This window comes from Geotrypetes seraphini, chromosome 10, assembly GCF_902459505.1.
Source record: "Geotrypetes seraphini chromosome 10, aGeoSer1.1, whole genome shotgun sequence".
In the NCBI taxonomy this organism is placed as follows: Eukaryota; Metazoa; Chordata; class Amphibia; order Gymnophiona; family Dermophiidae; genus Geotrypetes; species Geotrypetes seraphini.
Window position 1 is genome coordinate 30,422,905 of NC_047093.1, and position 16,715 is coordinate 30,439,619.

The 16,715-nt window shown below is 46.9% G+C and overlaps 1 protein-coding gene across 2 annotated transcripts in view; it reads left to right on the top strand.

Annotated features, from left to right (window-relative positions):
- Positions 1-16,715, top strand: part of UNK (unk zinc finger) — a 125,159-nt gene that overhangs the window by 41,630 nt on the left and 66,814 nt on the right. Inside the window, exons 4-6 of one of the 2 annotated variants that reach the window (XM_033960639.1) lie at positions 6,114-6,244; positions 6,478-6,613; positions 8,098-8,215. In XM_033960639.1, coding sequence (XP_033816530.1) covers positions 6,114-6,244; positions 6,478-6,613; positions 8,098-8,215 — 385 coding nt within the window. The remainder of the gene's footprint in view (positions 1-6,113; positions 6,245-6,477; positions 6,614-8,097; positions 8,216-16,715) is intronic. The other variant, XM_033960640.1, reaches the window with a different exon arrangement.

The following is a 16,715-nucleotide window of genomic DNA, read 5'->3' on the forward strand; positions in this document are numbered from 1 at the left end:
GTAATGTATTTCAATCAAGATTATTCATATTTCAGAAGTGATTTGATGAATATGTTGCTTTTATATTAGAGAATAAGTAACACATGTTTTTACATTATTACAAATTACAGAGCTGGTTCAAGCCATGGACCAGGTGCGCACTGGCTCAGGGCACCAATCCTGAAGAGTGCTGAAAGCCTGCTTCACCTGGTCCCTTGCAGTAGCCAACTCCCTGCTCCTTCAGCATATTGTCTCTCTTTGTCCCCAGGTCCAGCAGCCTCCCACTCTCGCTCACTTAGCCCTCCCTCCCCGCCCCCTCCCCCAAATGATCCGTCTGCTCCCTCAGTGTACCTCTCAATGCATGTTTCTTTTTTCCAGCCACGGCAGCATTTCACAGGAGGCTGCCTGTGCCAGCACCGGAGTCTTCCTTCTGCTGTACAGTGTTCCCCCATGAATTTGCGGTTTGCAAATCGCAGACTCACTCATTTGCGGTCTGCTCCGACCGCCTCTTCCTGTAGTAAAGTTGGGCTACACCAATCAGGAGCTGCATGTCAGAACAGCTCCTGATTGGTGTAGCCCGACTTTACTACAGGAAGAGGCGGTCGGAGCAGACTGCGAGTGATTTTCTTCACCCACTGGTGCTCCAGCTGCCCTCTCCTGCCTCCCCTGCCTTTTAACAGGTGAAAAACCACATTTGCGGTATTTTGAAATTTGCGGGGGTTCCTAGAACGGAACCCCCACAAATTTCAGGGAGTACTGTACTCCTGCCCCCTTTGATGTAGTTTTCTGTTTCCACAGGGGTGCAGCAGAAGGTAGATGCTGGCACAGGCAGTCAGTGTCCTGTGAAATACTGCTGCTGCCGCCGGTGCTGGCAAGGGAACACATGCAAAATATGAGTTATGAGGTACATAGGGGGATCATATTTTGAGAGGGAGGGCTTGAGGGAGGGAAGATTTACCCAACCCGGGAATGGGAAGGAAGGTACTGGACATGAAAGGAACTTAGGGAAACTGAAGAGAAGTGTTGGGTATGGGGGAGGGGAATCAAAGATTCATGGAAGGCAAATGCTGGATCAAAGGGGGTGAGATCAATGGAGATGTTAGACTTGCTAAGGACATAGGGAGATGGAGAAAAGATGCTGGACACAGAAAGGGAAACGTGGAAAAGCTGGACATGGGGAGAGATGGGAAAAGAATGCAGATAATGGGTGTGGGAGAGATCAGGGGAGAGAATGTGCAGACAGTGGACACATGGGAGGTGGGAGTTGGAGAAGAAATTTTAGACATACAGAGCTTAAAGGAAGATAGGGGCATGGTGGGGAGCATATGAAGATGAAGGGTTGATGCTGGACATGAGGGGCATAGAGAGATATTGAACAGAGGGGCAAAGGAGATTGGGTACATAGATGGAGGGGAGATGAATGCAGGGAGCATATGGAGACTGGGGGATGTTGGACACAGGGGGGCATATAGAGTCACAGGGATGTAAGGATATAGAGGAGAAATGGTTGGACATAGAAACGGAGGGAAAATATTAGACACGGTATAGGAAAATGGGCAGGATATGCTGGGCATTGGGAGGGACAGGGAAAGAGTGCAGGTGCTAGATATAGTAGGTGGGAATTGAGAGATAGAGAAGATGCTGGACACAGGAGGAGAGAAAAAAAGAGGGCAGATCCTGGGCACAGGAGAAGAAAAAGAAGAGGGCAAATGTTGGACACAGGGAAAGAATAGCAAGAGAGAGACAGGAATGTTAGGCATGGGTGCATTGGGGGATGGGGAAAGAAAACAAATGAAAGGAAGATGCTAAAGGGGAAGTTTATCAGTGTAAGCTACTGTTTGCTTTTGTTATTAAAAACTGAGTAACTGAGTAGACCATGGCTGCGCTCTTCACACCAAGGGGCAGAACATGGGAAGGCAAATGAGAAATCACACAGTTCAACCATGATTTTACCACAAGTTGTGCTATTTTACCACAGGGTCTCATTGCGTAAAATGGTACCATGTACTAAAATAGCATGACTTGTAAAATAACCTGTCTTAATAGTAGCCCACGTTGATGACTTCTTCCCTTAATGGAAGAGAATTGAGGATGAGATTTTGAACAAAGATGCTGGTCACAGGAGAGGAGGCAGTTACTGAAAGGCTGAGGAAAAAGAGAGAGATGGAGAATGGTGGCTAGTGCAGGTAGATGCAGTAAGGAAAAAAAAAAAAAAGGGGGAGATTGAAGAGTAGATGGTAAGGAGGCAGAGTGACATCTTAGTGGATAGAGAGAGAAAGAGAAAATTAAATGGAAGCAAGCTGAGGGGTAAGGATCAATGTCCGAGATAAATATAGGAGAGGAAGTGAGGAAGATATGAGGAAATAGCCCTACAGGGAGAGAAGAAGTATCAGATGGACTGGAGACACTGGAAGGAGCAATAAGAGAAGACAGAGGACAGCAGAAACTAGAGACAGACCAACATGATCAAAAAATGATATTGCCAGAAAATAAAGGTAGAAAAATTTATTTTTAAATTTGGTGATTTGAATTTATTGATTTTTAGAATTTAAATCTGTTAATTTTATATTTTGCATATTAGTAATCTGACTTATTTAGTTTCCCACTAGGTATATTGATGTTCTAGAGATTTCTTCAAAATGGTGCCGCTGGTCCCTAGTAACAATCTTGTGGTACTACTGTTGGGGGGGTTAGGGCTCCCATGTAAGAGCTTTTTTTTTTTAACATGGCAGCTTGAATCCATTAGCTGTGCCGTTTTTGAAGAAAGTAGCCACTAGGCACTTAAGAGAATATCAATTCACTATCAGTTTCATTGTGCCATGGATGTTGTTAAAATGTTTGATTATTGCAAAAAACATCCAAATCATAAGCCCACCCCAGTCCCGCCCAACCCATACCTCCTACAGGTCCCCTTGAGATTTAGATGCACTGCAGATGAATAGCATAGAAATCCGTCTACAAAATGGGTTTTGAAAGTAGCAAATTGGAAGGGTTTGGTGAGAAATATGTTCTGCCCCTTTATTCCACTTTTTGGATGTTTTCCTTTTTTGAAAATGAGCCCCATAATAAATGATGGCAGTAAAAGACCAGCGTGGTCCATCCAGTCAGAGTTGTACTATGACTCTGTGTGGGTTACCTCCCGTTAAAGTCTTTACGTTTGTAACTGATGCAATTAAGAACATAAGAAGCGCCATCTCCGGATCAGACCTTCGGTCCATCAAGTCCGGCGATCCGCACACGTGGAGGCCCCGCCAGGTATACACCTGGTTTATTTATAGCCACCATATCTTTATATGCCTTTCTCAAGGAGATATGCATCTAGTTTGCTTTTGAAGCCTGGGACTGTCGATTCCGCAATAATCTCCCCTGGGAGAGTATTCCAGATGTCCACCACTCTCTGTGTGAAGCAGAACTTCCTGACATTAGTCCTGAACTTGTCCCCCCTTAGCTTCATTTCATGTCCTCTTGTCCGTGTCAAATTGGACAATGTAAATAATCTTCTCTGCTCTATTTTGTCGATTCCTTTCAGTATTTTGAAGGTCTCGATCATATCCCCCCGCAGTCTCCTTTTCTCAAGGGAGAACAATCCCAGTGTTTTAAGTCGATCCTCATATACCAGTTTCTCCATACCCTTCACTAGTTTAGTTGCTCGTCTCTGCACCCTCTCCAGCAGTTTTATATCCTTCTTTAGGTAGGGAGACCAATGTTGGACGCAGTATTCCAAGTGAGGTCTGACCATTGCCCTATAAAGCGGCATTATTACTTTCTCCGATCTACTCGAGATTCCTTTCTTTATCATGCCCAACATTCTATTTGCCTTCTTTGCCGCTGCCGCGCATTGTGCCGACGGCTTCAGGGTCCTATCTATCAGTACACCCAGGTCTCTTTCTTGTTCACTTTTTCCCAGAGTTGCACCTGTCATTTTGTACTCGTATTCCTTATTCTTACTGCCTAAATGCATTACCTTGCATTTCTCCACGTTGAACCTCATTTGCCATTTCTCCGCCCATTTTTCTAACCGACACAAATCGCTCTGGAGTTCCTCACTATCCTCCTGCGATCTGATTGCCCGGCAGAGTTTTGTGTCGTCTGCAAACTTGATGATCTCACTGGATGTTCCGTTTTCCAAGTCATTGATATAAATATTAAAAAGGATCGGCCCAAGTACCGAGCCCTGGGGTACACCACTAGTCACTTTCTCCCAGTCAGAGAACTTCCCATTTATGCCCACTCTCTGCTTTCGGTTTTCCAGCCATTTGCCTATCCATCTTTGTATATCTCCCTCTATGCCATGGCTTTGTAGTTTCCTGAGAAGTCTTTCGTGTGGAACTTTGTCGAACGCTTTCTGGAAATCCAAGTATATTATGTCCACCGGCTTTCCACTATCAATTTGCTCGTTCACGGTCTCAAAGAATTGGAGTAAATTCGTCAAACACGATTTCCCTTTCCTGAATCCATGTTGACTGGGTTTCATCAAGTCGTGTGTGTCCAAGTGCTGAACTATGCTATCCTTGATCAGTGATTTAATCATCTTGCCGGGGACAGACGTAAGACTCACAGGTCTATAGTTGCCCGGTTCTCCTCTCGATCCTTTTTTGAAAATTGGTGTGACGTTTGCTTTCTTCCAGTTGTCTGGTATCTGTCCAGTTCTGATTGACAGGTTTGCAAGTTTTTGAAATAACTCTCCGATTTCAACCTTCAATTCCTTCAAGACTCTCGGGTGAATTTCATCCGGTCCAGGGGATTTGTCACTTTTAAGTTTGTCGATCTGGTAGTATATCTGATCCAAGTTCACTTCAACTGTGGTGAGGCTGTCCTCTATTTCTCCTGTAAACAGTTTCTCCGCTTCAGGTATTGTTGAGGTGTCCTCCTTCGTAAAGACGGAGGCAAAGAAGGAATTTAGTTTGTCTGCGATTTGTTTATCTTCCTTGATGTACCCTTTTATTCCCTTGTCGTCCAGGGGTCCCACTGCCTCTTTTGCAGGTTTTTTCCCCTTCACGTATCTAAAAAAGGGCTTGAAGTTTTTGGCCTCCCGGGCTATTTTTACCTCATAGTCCTGTTTTGCATCCCTCACCGCTTTGTGACATTTCTTCTGCTCATCTTTATGTTTGTTCCAGGCTTCGGTTGTCCTCGTGCATTTCCATATTTTGAAAGAGTCCTTCTTTTCTTTTATGGCTTCCTTCACCTGTATGGTAAGCCATGACGGTTCTCCTTTGCCTTTAGTTCTCCGATCTTTAGAAATCCTCGGAATGTAGAGATCTTGTGCTTCTGCAATAGTATTTTTCAATAGGCACCATGCCTGATCTACTGTTTCAAGTTTGTCCACCATCTTCTCGAGTCGTTTTGTTACCATGGCTCTCATGCAATCGTATTTACCCTTTTTAAAGTTTAATTAAAATGGGAGAGGGAAAATCTTATGATAAGAAGGATAGGCAGTTTTAGGTTCAGATGTCATTTTTTCATGGTTACCTTTTACTAAGGCACGCTAAATGCAAATATAATGGGCGCCTTAGCATTTGGCACGCACAATAATGAATGGGAATTGATCCTGCCCCTGTCACTCCTGGGGTAAGTCAAGGATATAGAGGTGGGCTGACTGATTAGTAGGGAACTCATGTGAGGGAAACAGTGAAATATGATGGCCCATCCTGTCTGCCTATCCACAGCATCCACTATATTGTCCATTCTCTAAGAGATCCTACACTTTCTTGAATTCAGACACAATCTTTGTCTCCAGCTCCTCTACCGGGAGACTATTCCAAGCATCTACCACCCTTTCTGTAAAAAAGTATTTATTAAAAGAATTCCCTTTCCTGCCTTTCCTCCAAAGTATACATATTGAGATCTTCAAGTCTGTCCCCATATGCCTTATGACAGAGACTACTGACCATTTTAGTAGCTTTCCTCTGGACTGAAGCAGGGAGGTGATAAGCAACGATTCAGGGAAAAGGGGTACCAAAGCAAAAGTTGGCTCAGGGTGCCACAGTCCCTTGAGCTGACCTTTTTAGCAAATATATACAAAAGTCTGATGGGCAGTAATGAAGACAGACACAAAGAGAAGTACTGATCATCCATATATACTTGTGGTAGATCGTGATCTGTATTTTACCATTTCCTTGTTCTCTTTCTAAAAGGGAACTCCAGGCCATGGAGGCACTGCAGAATGGCCAGACAGGTGCAGATGGCTGTATAGAGGGACAGTCTGCAGTTGCTGCTAGCCATGCCATGATAGAGAAAATCCTCAGTGAGGAACCTAGGTGGCAAGGTTAGTGGTCCATTGTGTCATTTCTCTTTGGCAGGCTGGGTAGATTGCCAAACTTGACTTTTAGTTTGGGATTAGTAATTGAAGAATCCAATGCAACTAATATATGGACTTAGCAGGTTTTAGAAATAAGCCCTTCAATTGTAAGCTGTAGTTGCAGTTCCTGGAAGCAAGAGTGGTGGTGTTTCCTACACAGTTGCATACTGAATAATATGTCTCCTGTCAATTCTTCACAGATACAACATATGTTTTAGGAAATTACAAGACAGATCAGTGTAAAAAACCGCCCAGACTGTGCCGTCAAGGATATGCTTGCCCATACTACCACAATAGCAAAGACAGGCGGAGGAGCCCAAGAAAACACAAGTACAGGTAGTGCTGCTTGTTTGAGACTTGGGACTTCTGTACCTCCCTTTTGAAAAGGCGGGGGGCTGAGAAACTCTAGCTGGCTCCATTTCATTATGCTTTAATTTACAGTGCCCATTTAAATGATAACGATATAGGAGTCTGCTGGAAAACCTCTAAAGGTGAAATGGGTTGGGAGTTTACTTTTTCATGTATTTTAAGAAGTGTATATATTTATATAAAACATTGCTCACCTTTTGGGATATTTTTGCTGTTTGCATTGCTGTTGAAAGTCTGTAACTGGCTTACTATAGTTGTGCTTGCTATGTTGTATATTGCCTAGATGGTTCTCTTGTTTGTCAAAAGGCAATTTATAAATTAATACATTATTATTTCTTTTGTTTTGATTATGTACTTCTGGATTTCTGAAAGACAAAAAGCCATCTGGGTGAACAATCCAGTTTAGGGGGTAATTTTTGTAGCTAGGCATGTGTGTACTTTTCCCTGTGCAGACAGTGGTGAATTTTCTAAGCAAAAGCATGTACATACTTTTGGGGTTTCCCTTTTTTTTTCACTTGTTTCACCTGATCTTGACCACACACAAATTTCCTGTGTAAATTTATGCTCATACATATGCATTTTATTAAGTATGCACATTAATGTATAGGCTTTACTATAAGTGTAGGGTTTGTTTGTTTGTTGGTTTGGTTTTTTTTTGGGGGGGGAGGGAATTAACCTCCTCCCCAAATAGTGTAGGTGCTGATGGTGAATTTGTTCCGCTTCCACCACTATCATTACGACTTCTTGCCTTTAGCACACACCCCATGAAGAGAGGTAGGCAAACTACACCAGTGGGCTGTACACATGTAGCTTTATTCACATATTGGGTGTAGTGTTTTGGAAATGTCAGTATCTGGGCTAGAGAATGACACGGTGACAAAATTCATCACCGTTCCTGTCCCCGTGGATAACCGCGGGAAACCATCTTCATGTCATTCTTTAAGGAGAGAGGGAAGAATGGTATGAATGGCCACAACCACTGACCTGCAAGCTTTGCTTTGAAGAATGCTGGTGTAGAAGGACTGAGGTTGAAACAGACACTACAGAATGACAGTCTCTGGTATCCAGAGCAGATATTGTGATGTCATAATGCCTCATTCCACCAGTGCCTAAGAGACAATCACATCAGTGATGTCACGATGGCTTCATTATCCTTGGCTCACATAAGAATGAGAGTATGAATGGCCACAACCACTGCCCCCCAACTTTTTCTTTGAAGAATGCTGGTGTAGAAGGACAGAGGATGAAATAGACACTAGAAAATGACATGGGATTATTTCCCGCGGTTATCCGCGGGGACGGGAACAGTGATGAATTTTGTCACCGTGTCATTCTCTAATCTGGGCATAAAGTAATGGCTTTTACAATTGTCCTCCACCTGTTCTGATTCGTAATGTGAGATGGTTGGCATTACTACCTGTAACCTGTTCTGTGTTTTGATTCTGTAACAGGTCTTCCCCATGCCCTAATGTAAAACATGGAGATGAATGGGGTGATCCCAGTAAGTGTGAGAATGGAGATGCTTGTCAGTACTGTCACACACGCACAGAGCAACAGTTCCATCCAGAGGTACCCTGAACAGTCTTTCCTTCAAATTTTTTTGTCACTCAAAGTCTGTGTGATGAGCATGGCTAAATCCAGTTCCCATGGGCTGCAATAAAGCCTTTTTTTATTTTTTGGATTATCCATTGGAATTATTTTTGTAGATTAATTCTGTAGTGCAATTAATTTTCATATTTCATCTTCCCCAAAACCCAGGACTGTTTGAGGCACTCAAGGAGAGTTTCCATCAGAATTCATATGCTAATAACCAATTGTGTGCTAAATAAGATAAGTTGTAGTTTGGCAATGAGATGTCATGTTAGAAATTAGAAGACGGAGAAGCCCTTGCCAGACTGTATTTGAGCAGTTTTTCATGGCCTCCAATATTTTGGGCTGGTTTTTGTTTTACCACATCAGCGCAGTGCTCAAGGAGGATCCAGCAATCACCATCGCTAATACCAAGAGCAGTGATTTAAGTTCCCTGATTACCCATCTAGTGTATGTGCATTTTCTATTTACTGATTTGATTTATAAACGTTATATACCACTTAGTACAAAAACAGTTTACCTGCTACAGACATTGTTTCATTCTCCAACTTCACCTGCATGTTCCCACAGCTTAGAATTTGGTACCCTTAACTCCGTGCATTCCTGGCCTCTGATAATGATTTTGCTTACATGGAATAGGCTAGGAGCCTGGTACTTGTTGTACCACTGCAGATTAAACAAAAATTCCTAGTAAACTAATCAAATGTACCTGATAACAGGCAACAAATCCAGAAGGAGAAAACATCTAGCATAAATGCAAAGAACAGTACTTCAGTGACACAGAATAACAAAAATCGCTTATCATTTTTTGTAACATTAGAGGGTTGAACTATCCCCCGCACCCCTCACCCTCCTGAAATCCCACATCAGATCACCACAACTATACCAAGTTCCTGGGTTCTTATAGACCTTGGAAGAAAATCTATCAACTATTCCCCTCCCCCCAAACAGCCGGGTCCTACATGCATTTTAAATTGGTAGTGTAAAATGACAGTCTTTGGGTGGCATGACCTTGGCTGTCTTTTTCATTAAGCTGGTGAAGGTCAGATACATTGTACAGTTTGTACACCAGGGCACAGAAGGGGATGGATGTAACAGATGGTCTAGGATGAATTTATTGCTTATAAATAAATTTTCCAGTTTCCATTCCCAGTATACAGTAAAACCTGGTAATCCAAAACATATCTATTTGGTTTTAGAGATGTATATGGTTCCATTATAAAAAAAAAATTGTCTGTAGAGCTGGAAATATAATACACCATTATTCCCTTCATTAGTAAGAAAGATGTTCAGACTTATACCCCCCTTTTTTTTTTTTACAAAACTGTAGCGTGTTTTTTAGTGGTGGTAACAGCTCCGACACTCTATGAGCGTTGGAGCTGTTACCGCCACGGCCGGCACTAAACACTGCACAACGGTTTTGTAAAAGGGAGGGGGGCTAATTATTTTAAAATGAGAACTTCTGATATTGATGAGGATACATGGAAGGGCATTGTGCCATGGATGTTGTTAAAATGTTTGATTATTGCAAAAAACATCCAAATCATAAGCCCACCCCAGTCCCGCCCAACCCACACCTCCTACAGGTCCCCTTGAGATTTAGATGCACTGCAGATGAATAGCATAGAAATCCGTCTACAAAATGGGTTTTGAAAGTAGCAAATTGGAAGGGTTTGGTGAGAAATATGTTCTGCCCCTTTATTCCACTTTTTGGATGTTTTCCTTTTTTGAAAATGAGCCCCATAATAAATGATGGCAGAAAAAGACCAGCGTGGTCCATCCAGTCAGAGTTGTACTATGACTCTGTGTGGGTTACCTCCCGTTAAAGTCTTTATGGTTGTAACTGATGCAATTAAAATGGGAGAGGGAAAATCTTATGATAAGAAGGATAGGCAGTTTTAGGTTCAGATGTCATTTTTTCATGGTTACTTTTTACTAAGGCATGCTCAATGCAAATATAATGGGCACCTTAGTATTTGGCGCGCACTAAAACTGCTAACACGCTTTAGTAAAAGGACCCCTGAATTTTCTACGTTTGCATATTTATATAATGGAGAAAAGGCAGGAGAGGGGAGATATACATAAGAACATAAGAATTGCCATCTCCAGATCAGACCCCGAGTCCATCAAGTCCGGGGATCCACACACGCGGAGGCCCCGCCAGGTGTACCCTGGCATACTTTTAGTCCCCATATCACTGTATGCTTCTCAAGGGAGATGTGCATCTAGTTTACCCTTAAATCCTAGAACGGTGGATTCTGCAATTACTTCCTCTGGGAGAGCATTCCAGGTGTCCACCACTCGCTGCATGAAACAGAACTTCCTGATATTCGTCCTGGACCTGTCCCCCCTCAGCTTCAGTCTATGTCCTCTTGTCTGTGCCACATTGGACATTGTAAATAACTGCTTCCCCTGCTCTATTTTGTCGAATCCTTTCAGTATTTTGAAAGTCTCGATCAGATCCCCTCGCAGTCTCCTCTTCTCAAGGGAGAACAACCCCAGTCTCCTAAGTCGTTCCTCGTAGTCCAGGTTCTCCATACCTTTCACTAGCTTCATTGCTCGTCTCTGCACTCTCTCCAGCAGTTTTATATATTTAAATATCGATGTGGCATAAATACATGAGGTGAGTCTCTTTCAATTGAAAGGAAACTGCAGAGTAAGAGGGCATAGAATGAGGTTAAGAGGTGATAGGCTCAGGAGTAATCTAAGAAATAATTTTTTACTGAAAGGGTGGTATAGGTGTAGGTGGTGGAGATTAAAGTCCGTGTCTGAATTCAAGAAAGCATGGGACAGGTAGGTCGGATCTCTTAGGGAGAGGAGGAGAAGAAATAGTGGATGCTTCGGATGGGCAGACTGGATGGACTACTTGGCCTTTATCTGCTGTCGTGTTTCTATATACATATACATCATATAACGTGAAGCATTATTTATTGATTGAACTATTTAGCAGATATAGGAGGAGATAGCTGGCTAGTCCCCATTAGGAACATGATAGGGTGAACACAGTAGAGGATATTGTTGAGGACATGATAAACAAATTGCTGAGGATATGGTAAACAAAGTACAGATAACTAGAATTATCAGGATGTATGTAAATCTAAGATGAACATAGAACAAGATACAGGTATCGTGTGCAAATAAGTAGGATTTAGTATGAACATAGTACACGATACTAGTGATATATATGTATATATACACGTATGATGATTGATTATGGTATATATGTGTCTATATTGAAAACCATCTCAGAAAATGCTAACTCTGTATTGTAATACCTTTACAGAAGTTCATGTGTTGTAACACCATTGCAGAAGCTCATGTAAACCACCCTGAGACCAGGGGAACTGGGTTTGATTCCTGATGCAGCTCTTTGTGACCCTTGGCAAAGTCACTTAACTTTCCATTGCCCCAAGTACAAAATAAGTACCTGTACGAGGTCTGTTCAGAAAGTTCCAGGACTGATTTTATAAAAATGTATTAAACAATCTTACAACTTATTCCATTGAGTCCCCTTCAAAGTACTCCCCTTCCCTACATATACACTTTTCCCAATGTCTTTTCCACTTCTAGAAACAGTCCTTAAATGCATCTTCAGGAATCACCAAAAGTTGCTGTGTCGAATTTTGCTTTATGTCATCAATGGTGTCGAATCACTTTTCTTTCAGCGTATATTTAAGTTTAGGAAACAAGAAGTCAGCAGGGGCCAAAACAGGAGTGGTAAGGTGGCTGGGGAAGAACTGTCATCACATTTTTGTGCAAAATTCATGAATTGTGACGCATTCAAAACACCTTCCATGACTCATAACATGTTCCCCATAAGCCACTTTCAACATTTCAGAAGTTTCTGTACCACCTTACCCAATTTAAAACAGAACTTCTTTAGCACTCTCCAGACCAGTAGAGGTTAACTTTACGAATGGGTATATATCTAATCATGACCAGCAGGTGGAGACTGAAAACAAAACTTTGGGACAGTATATACTATCCTCCCTTCTCTATTTCCCTCAGTCTTCTTTCAGTCTCCAGCAGGTGTTGAGTGATCTGTACCCATCTCTCTTGGTAGGGCTGTTGGAATTTGTTTAGGGGTTTATTGTCCCTGTTTTTGGCCGGACGGAGCTTGGTCGGGCCCTGTTTGGGGGTCCGTCCGACCTCGGGGGTGTCAAACCCGGCGGGTCACGAGCGGGGTCCCTCCCCCCACTTCCTCCACCTCCCCACATTTTTTTAGAGGAGCCTCAGCAGTAAGCCTTGCCCCCTAAGTCAAGCAAGGCATATTGCTTCGAGAGCCTGTGGAGTCTGTTCTGTAAAAAAAAAAAAAAATAAATAAATAAAAAATCCTGAGGTAGTGCTGGTCTGAAGGGTTGTTTCCCTTTAAGAAAACTGTATTTTACTGTATTTTTTCATGTAACCAGCACTTTTTTTATAGCTAGGTCGCGTCTGGAGCAATTGTGCCCTTCTCCGGGGGAGTAGGCCACAATTTTAGTCCAGCCGCGAGGCACTCGCGGCCGGCCTGAACTCGGCGGTTTGGGTCGGTGAGGTGGTGGAGCTCCGTCGGCAGCGGCTGCAGGCGCCCAGAGCTCCCCGCCGATGGTGCCTCGCGAGTCGGCTTGGAGCAGTGGGGAAGCCCGGTCTTCCACAACCGCCCACGGAGGGATTCCCCGAAGGATTCCCTCTCAGCTGATTTTTTGACAGCTGATGCCGACTTGCCTGTCTTAGCGGCTGGGACTGTTCAGTCTTCTCAGCCGCTACAGGCCATGGAGGGAGCATTTTTGGCGGGAACTTCGCCATTTTCTTTGTCTGGCCCCTCCATTTTGTCTGCAACCTCAGGTGACCTTCCCCCTGTATGGCGAACACAGGGGCAGGTTTCAGCATGGACCCCTGCTGGGGCAGGGAGTCCCTGGGGACCCCCAGGGGTTTTTTGCCCCCAATTTATTTTCTTTCTTTGTGCGGACTTTTGGGGGTCCCACGTGCGCCTGGGGGGTTTCGGGGGGGGTTTCCCTCCGCGCCCCCTATGGCTTTGCCTCCCTCTTTTCGTTTGGCGTCCCCTCTTCCTCCTCCCTCATCCAAGCGCCCGCGGGGGGGCTTGGATTGCAAATTGGTGGGCGGAGGAGCGTGTTGGCCTGGTTGAGGACCTGGCTGCTTTGGCGGGCTTCCAGGATCCTCTATAGGGGACGCCTGTTGGCAGCGGGGCGGCGGGTTTCCCGTCTTCCAGAGCAGATGCGTCCGTGGTGCGCTTTTTTATTCAGAGGGATGAGCTTTTAGACCTGTGTAGCAGGTCTCCTTGGTGCTGCATTTTTGCAGTGGCGCCGCCGGAGACCCCGCGTATGGGGGCCCCTCTGCTTCAGGGGGTCTGTCCTGGTTCCCGCTCTTTTCCTGTGCGTCAGGATTTGCGGGATTTTGTGTTGGCGCAGTGGCCTATGGGCGCAGTTTCGTTTGGTGTGCGCCTTGGCTCTTGGGTATCCCGTCCCGGAGGGAGGTAGGGCTACCTTAATTTCGCCAATGGGGAACGCGGTGGTCTCGGCACTTCCTAAGCGGCATACCGTGCCTGTTATGGACGGTTCTGCTCTTAGGGTCTCGGAGGCGCGTGCGTTAGAGACTCTTCTTAAGTATGTTTTTGATGTCTCTGCCTTTGGGGTCCAGGCGGCTGTTTGTGGGGAGCTAGTCGCTCGCGCCGTGTTTCGGTGGGCTGAGCGTGTCCTGGATCGGGAGTCTGATGACTGGTCTCTAGTGGATCAGGAGGTAGCGAAGATTGCGATGGCTGCCTCGTTCCTCTCAGATGCTCTTTATGACTTGGTGCGGATTTCGGCTAAGTCTATGGCATGGCCGCGCGGCGTATTTTGTGGCTGCGCGCTTGGGCGGCGGATTCTGCGTCCAAAGCTAAGTTTACTAAAGTTCCCTTTAGGGGGTCTTTTTGTTTGGAGAGGAATTAGATGAGTTGATTCAGACTCTGACGGACTCGAAGGTGCCCCGTCTGCCTGAGGACCGTGCCCGCCCTGCGTCTAGGTGTGGGGCTGCCCGGGGGCGTTTGCGGGAATTTCGCAAGTATCGCCCGGGGCGTGGGGCTGCTTCTTTCCCGGCTCAGGGTTTTTCCCGGGGTCGGTTCTTCCAGCGCATGCAGCCCTTTCGGGGGGCCCGTCGGGGGGCAGGGAATCCCTCCGCCGGTTCCCCCGCTTCCCGTCCTGCGCAATGACTCCTTGCCGGCGCCCCCTTTGGTTCCGGTGGGGGCCCGGCTGCGCAAATTTTTCCCCAAATGGGCCGAGATCGCGTCCGATCAGTGGGTCCTTGAGGTGGTGCGGGACGGTTACGCTCTGGAGTTTACCCGCTCTCTGCCGGACCTTTTCCTCGCTTCTCCATGTCAGACTCCATGGAAGACGCAGGCTTTTCGTCAGACCCTTCAGCGTTTGCTAGATCTCGAGGCAGTGGTGCCGGTGTCCCCTACGGAGTGGGGCACCGGCAGGTACTCCATTTACTTTGTGGTGGCCATAAAGGAGGGGACCTTTCGGCCCATCCTGGATTTGAAAGGGGTCAACAGAGCTCTCAAGATTCCGTCTTTCCGCATGGAAACGCTGCGGTCGGTCATTCTGGCGGTTCAGCCGGGGGAGTTTCTTACGTCTCTCGATCTGACGGAGGCCTACTTGCAGGTTCCAATTCGGGCCTCTCATCAGCACTTCCTTCGCTTTGCGATCTTGGGGCGGCACTTTCAGTTCGGTGCGCTTCCCTTTGGTCTGGCCACGGCTCCTCGGACGTTCACCACGGTAATGGTGGTCGTCGCGGCAGCCTTGCGGTCGGTGGGCATCCTGGTCCACCCCTACCTGGACGACTGGTTGATTCGGGCAAAGTCGTTGCAGGAGAGCTCCCGGGTTACGGCTCGGGTGGTGGAGTTTCTCCGGTCGCTGGGCTGGGTGGTCAACCTTTCCAAGAGTCGGTTGGTCCCGGCTCAGCGTCTGGAGTGCCTTGGGGTTATGTTCGACATCTCCTTGGGGAAGGTCTTCCTTCCAGAGGCCCGGGTGAGCAAATTGCAATCTCAGATTCGCCTGCTTTTGGCGTCCCGGGGTCCTCGGGCGCGAGATTTCCTCCAAGTCCTGGGGTCAATGGCGGCGTCCCTGGACGTGGTGAGGTGGGCGCGGGCCCACATGCGTCCTCTTCAGTATGCTCTGCTCCGGAGGTGGTCTCCCCGGAGGCAAGATTTGGATGTTCCGGTTCCCCTGCGAGGCTTGGCGCGCTGCAGTCTGCGCTGGTGGCTCCGGACCCCTCACCTGGTTCAGGGGGTGGGTCTGGATCTCCCGCAGTGGACGGTGCTCCTTACGGATGCGAGTCTCCTCGGTTGGGGGGCTCAGTTTATGGGCCACTCAGCTCGGGGCACCTGGTCCGCGGAGGAGGCCTCCTGGTCGATCAACGAGTTGGAGACCAGAGCGGTCAGGCTGGCGCTGTTAGCTTTCCACTCCCTTTTGCTGGGCAAGTCGGTCAGAGTCCTGTCGGACAATGCCACGGCGGTGGCTTATGTCAATCGTCAGGGGGGCACCAAGAGCACTCCTGTGGCGCAGGAGGCGGCTCGGCTCATGGTTTGGGCGGAGTCCCATCTTCTGGACCTCTCGGCTTCTCATATAGCCGGGGTAGAAAATGTTCAGGCAGACTTCCTCAGTCGTCACTTCCTGGATCCAGGAGAGTGGTTTCTCGGCGCCGGAGCGTTTCGGTTGATAGTGCAAGATTGGGGGCAGCCCCTGATGGACCTGATGGCCACGAGTGGCAACGCCAAAGTGCCCCGCTTCTTCAGTCGTCGCAGGGAAGGGCTGGCCGAGGGTCTGGATGCTCTGGTCCAGCCGTGGCCAACGGAGGGGCTGTTGTATGTGTTCCCTCCTTGGCCGCTGGTGGGCAGAGTGCTTCTTCGCATTGTTCACCATCCGGGTTTGGTGGTGCTGGTGGCTCCGGATTGGCCTCGACGTCCGTGGTATGCGGATCTGGTGAGGCACCTGGTGGCGGTTCCTCTTCCTCTGCCTCTCTCGGACGACCTTCTGATGCAGGGTCCCATTCCCTTGTTCGACCCGTCTCTCTTCTGTCTTACGGCGTGGCTCTTGAAAGGGGTCGCCTTAGCAAGAAGGGATATTCAGACAAGGTGATCGCTACACTGTTGGGGTCCCGGAGGCTTTCTACCTCTCGGGCTTATGTGCGGGTTTGGCGTCTCTTTGAGGAATGGTGTCGGGCGCGGGGAGTGACCTCTTTTCGCGCTTCTCTGCCTAACATTCTAGAGTTCTTGCAGGATGGCCTGGATAGAGGCCTGGCTTGGTCTTCTCTCCGGGTTCATCTTGCGGCCCTGTCGACCTTTCGAGGGTTGGTGTCAGGTCAGCGTTTATCGGCTCTTCCTGATGTGATTCGGTTTCTGCGGGCGGCCAAGTTGCTTAGGCCTCCCCTACGGCCCCTCGGTTCCCTCTTGGGATCTTAATCTGGTTCTCTCTGTTTTGGTGCGCCCGCCTTTCGAGCCCTT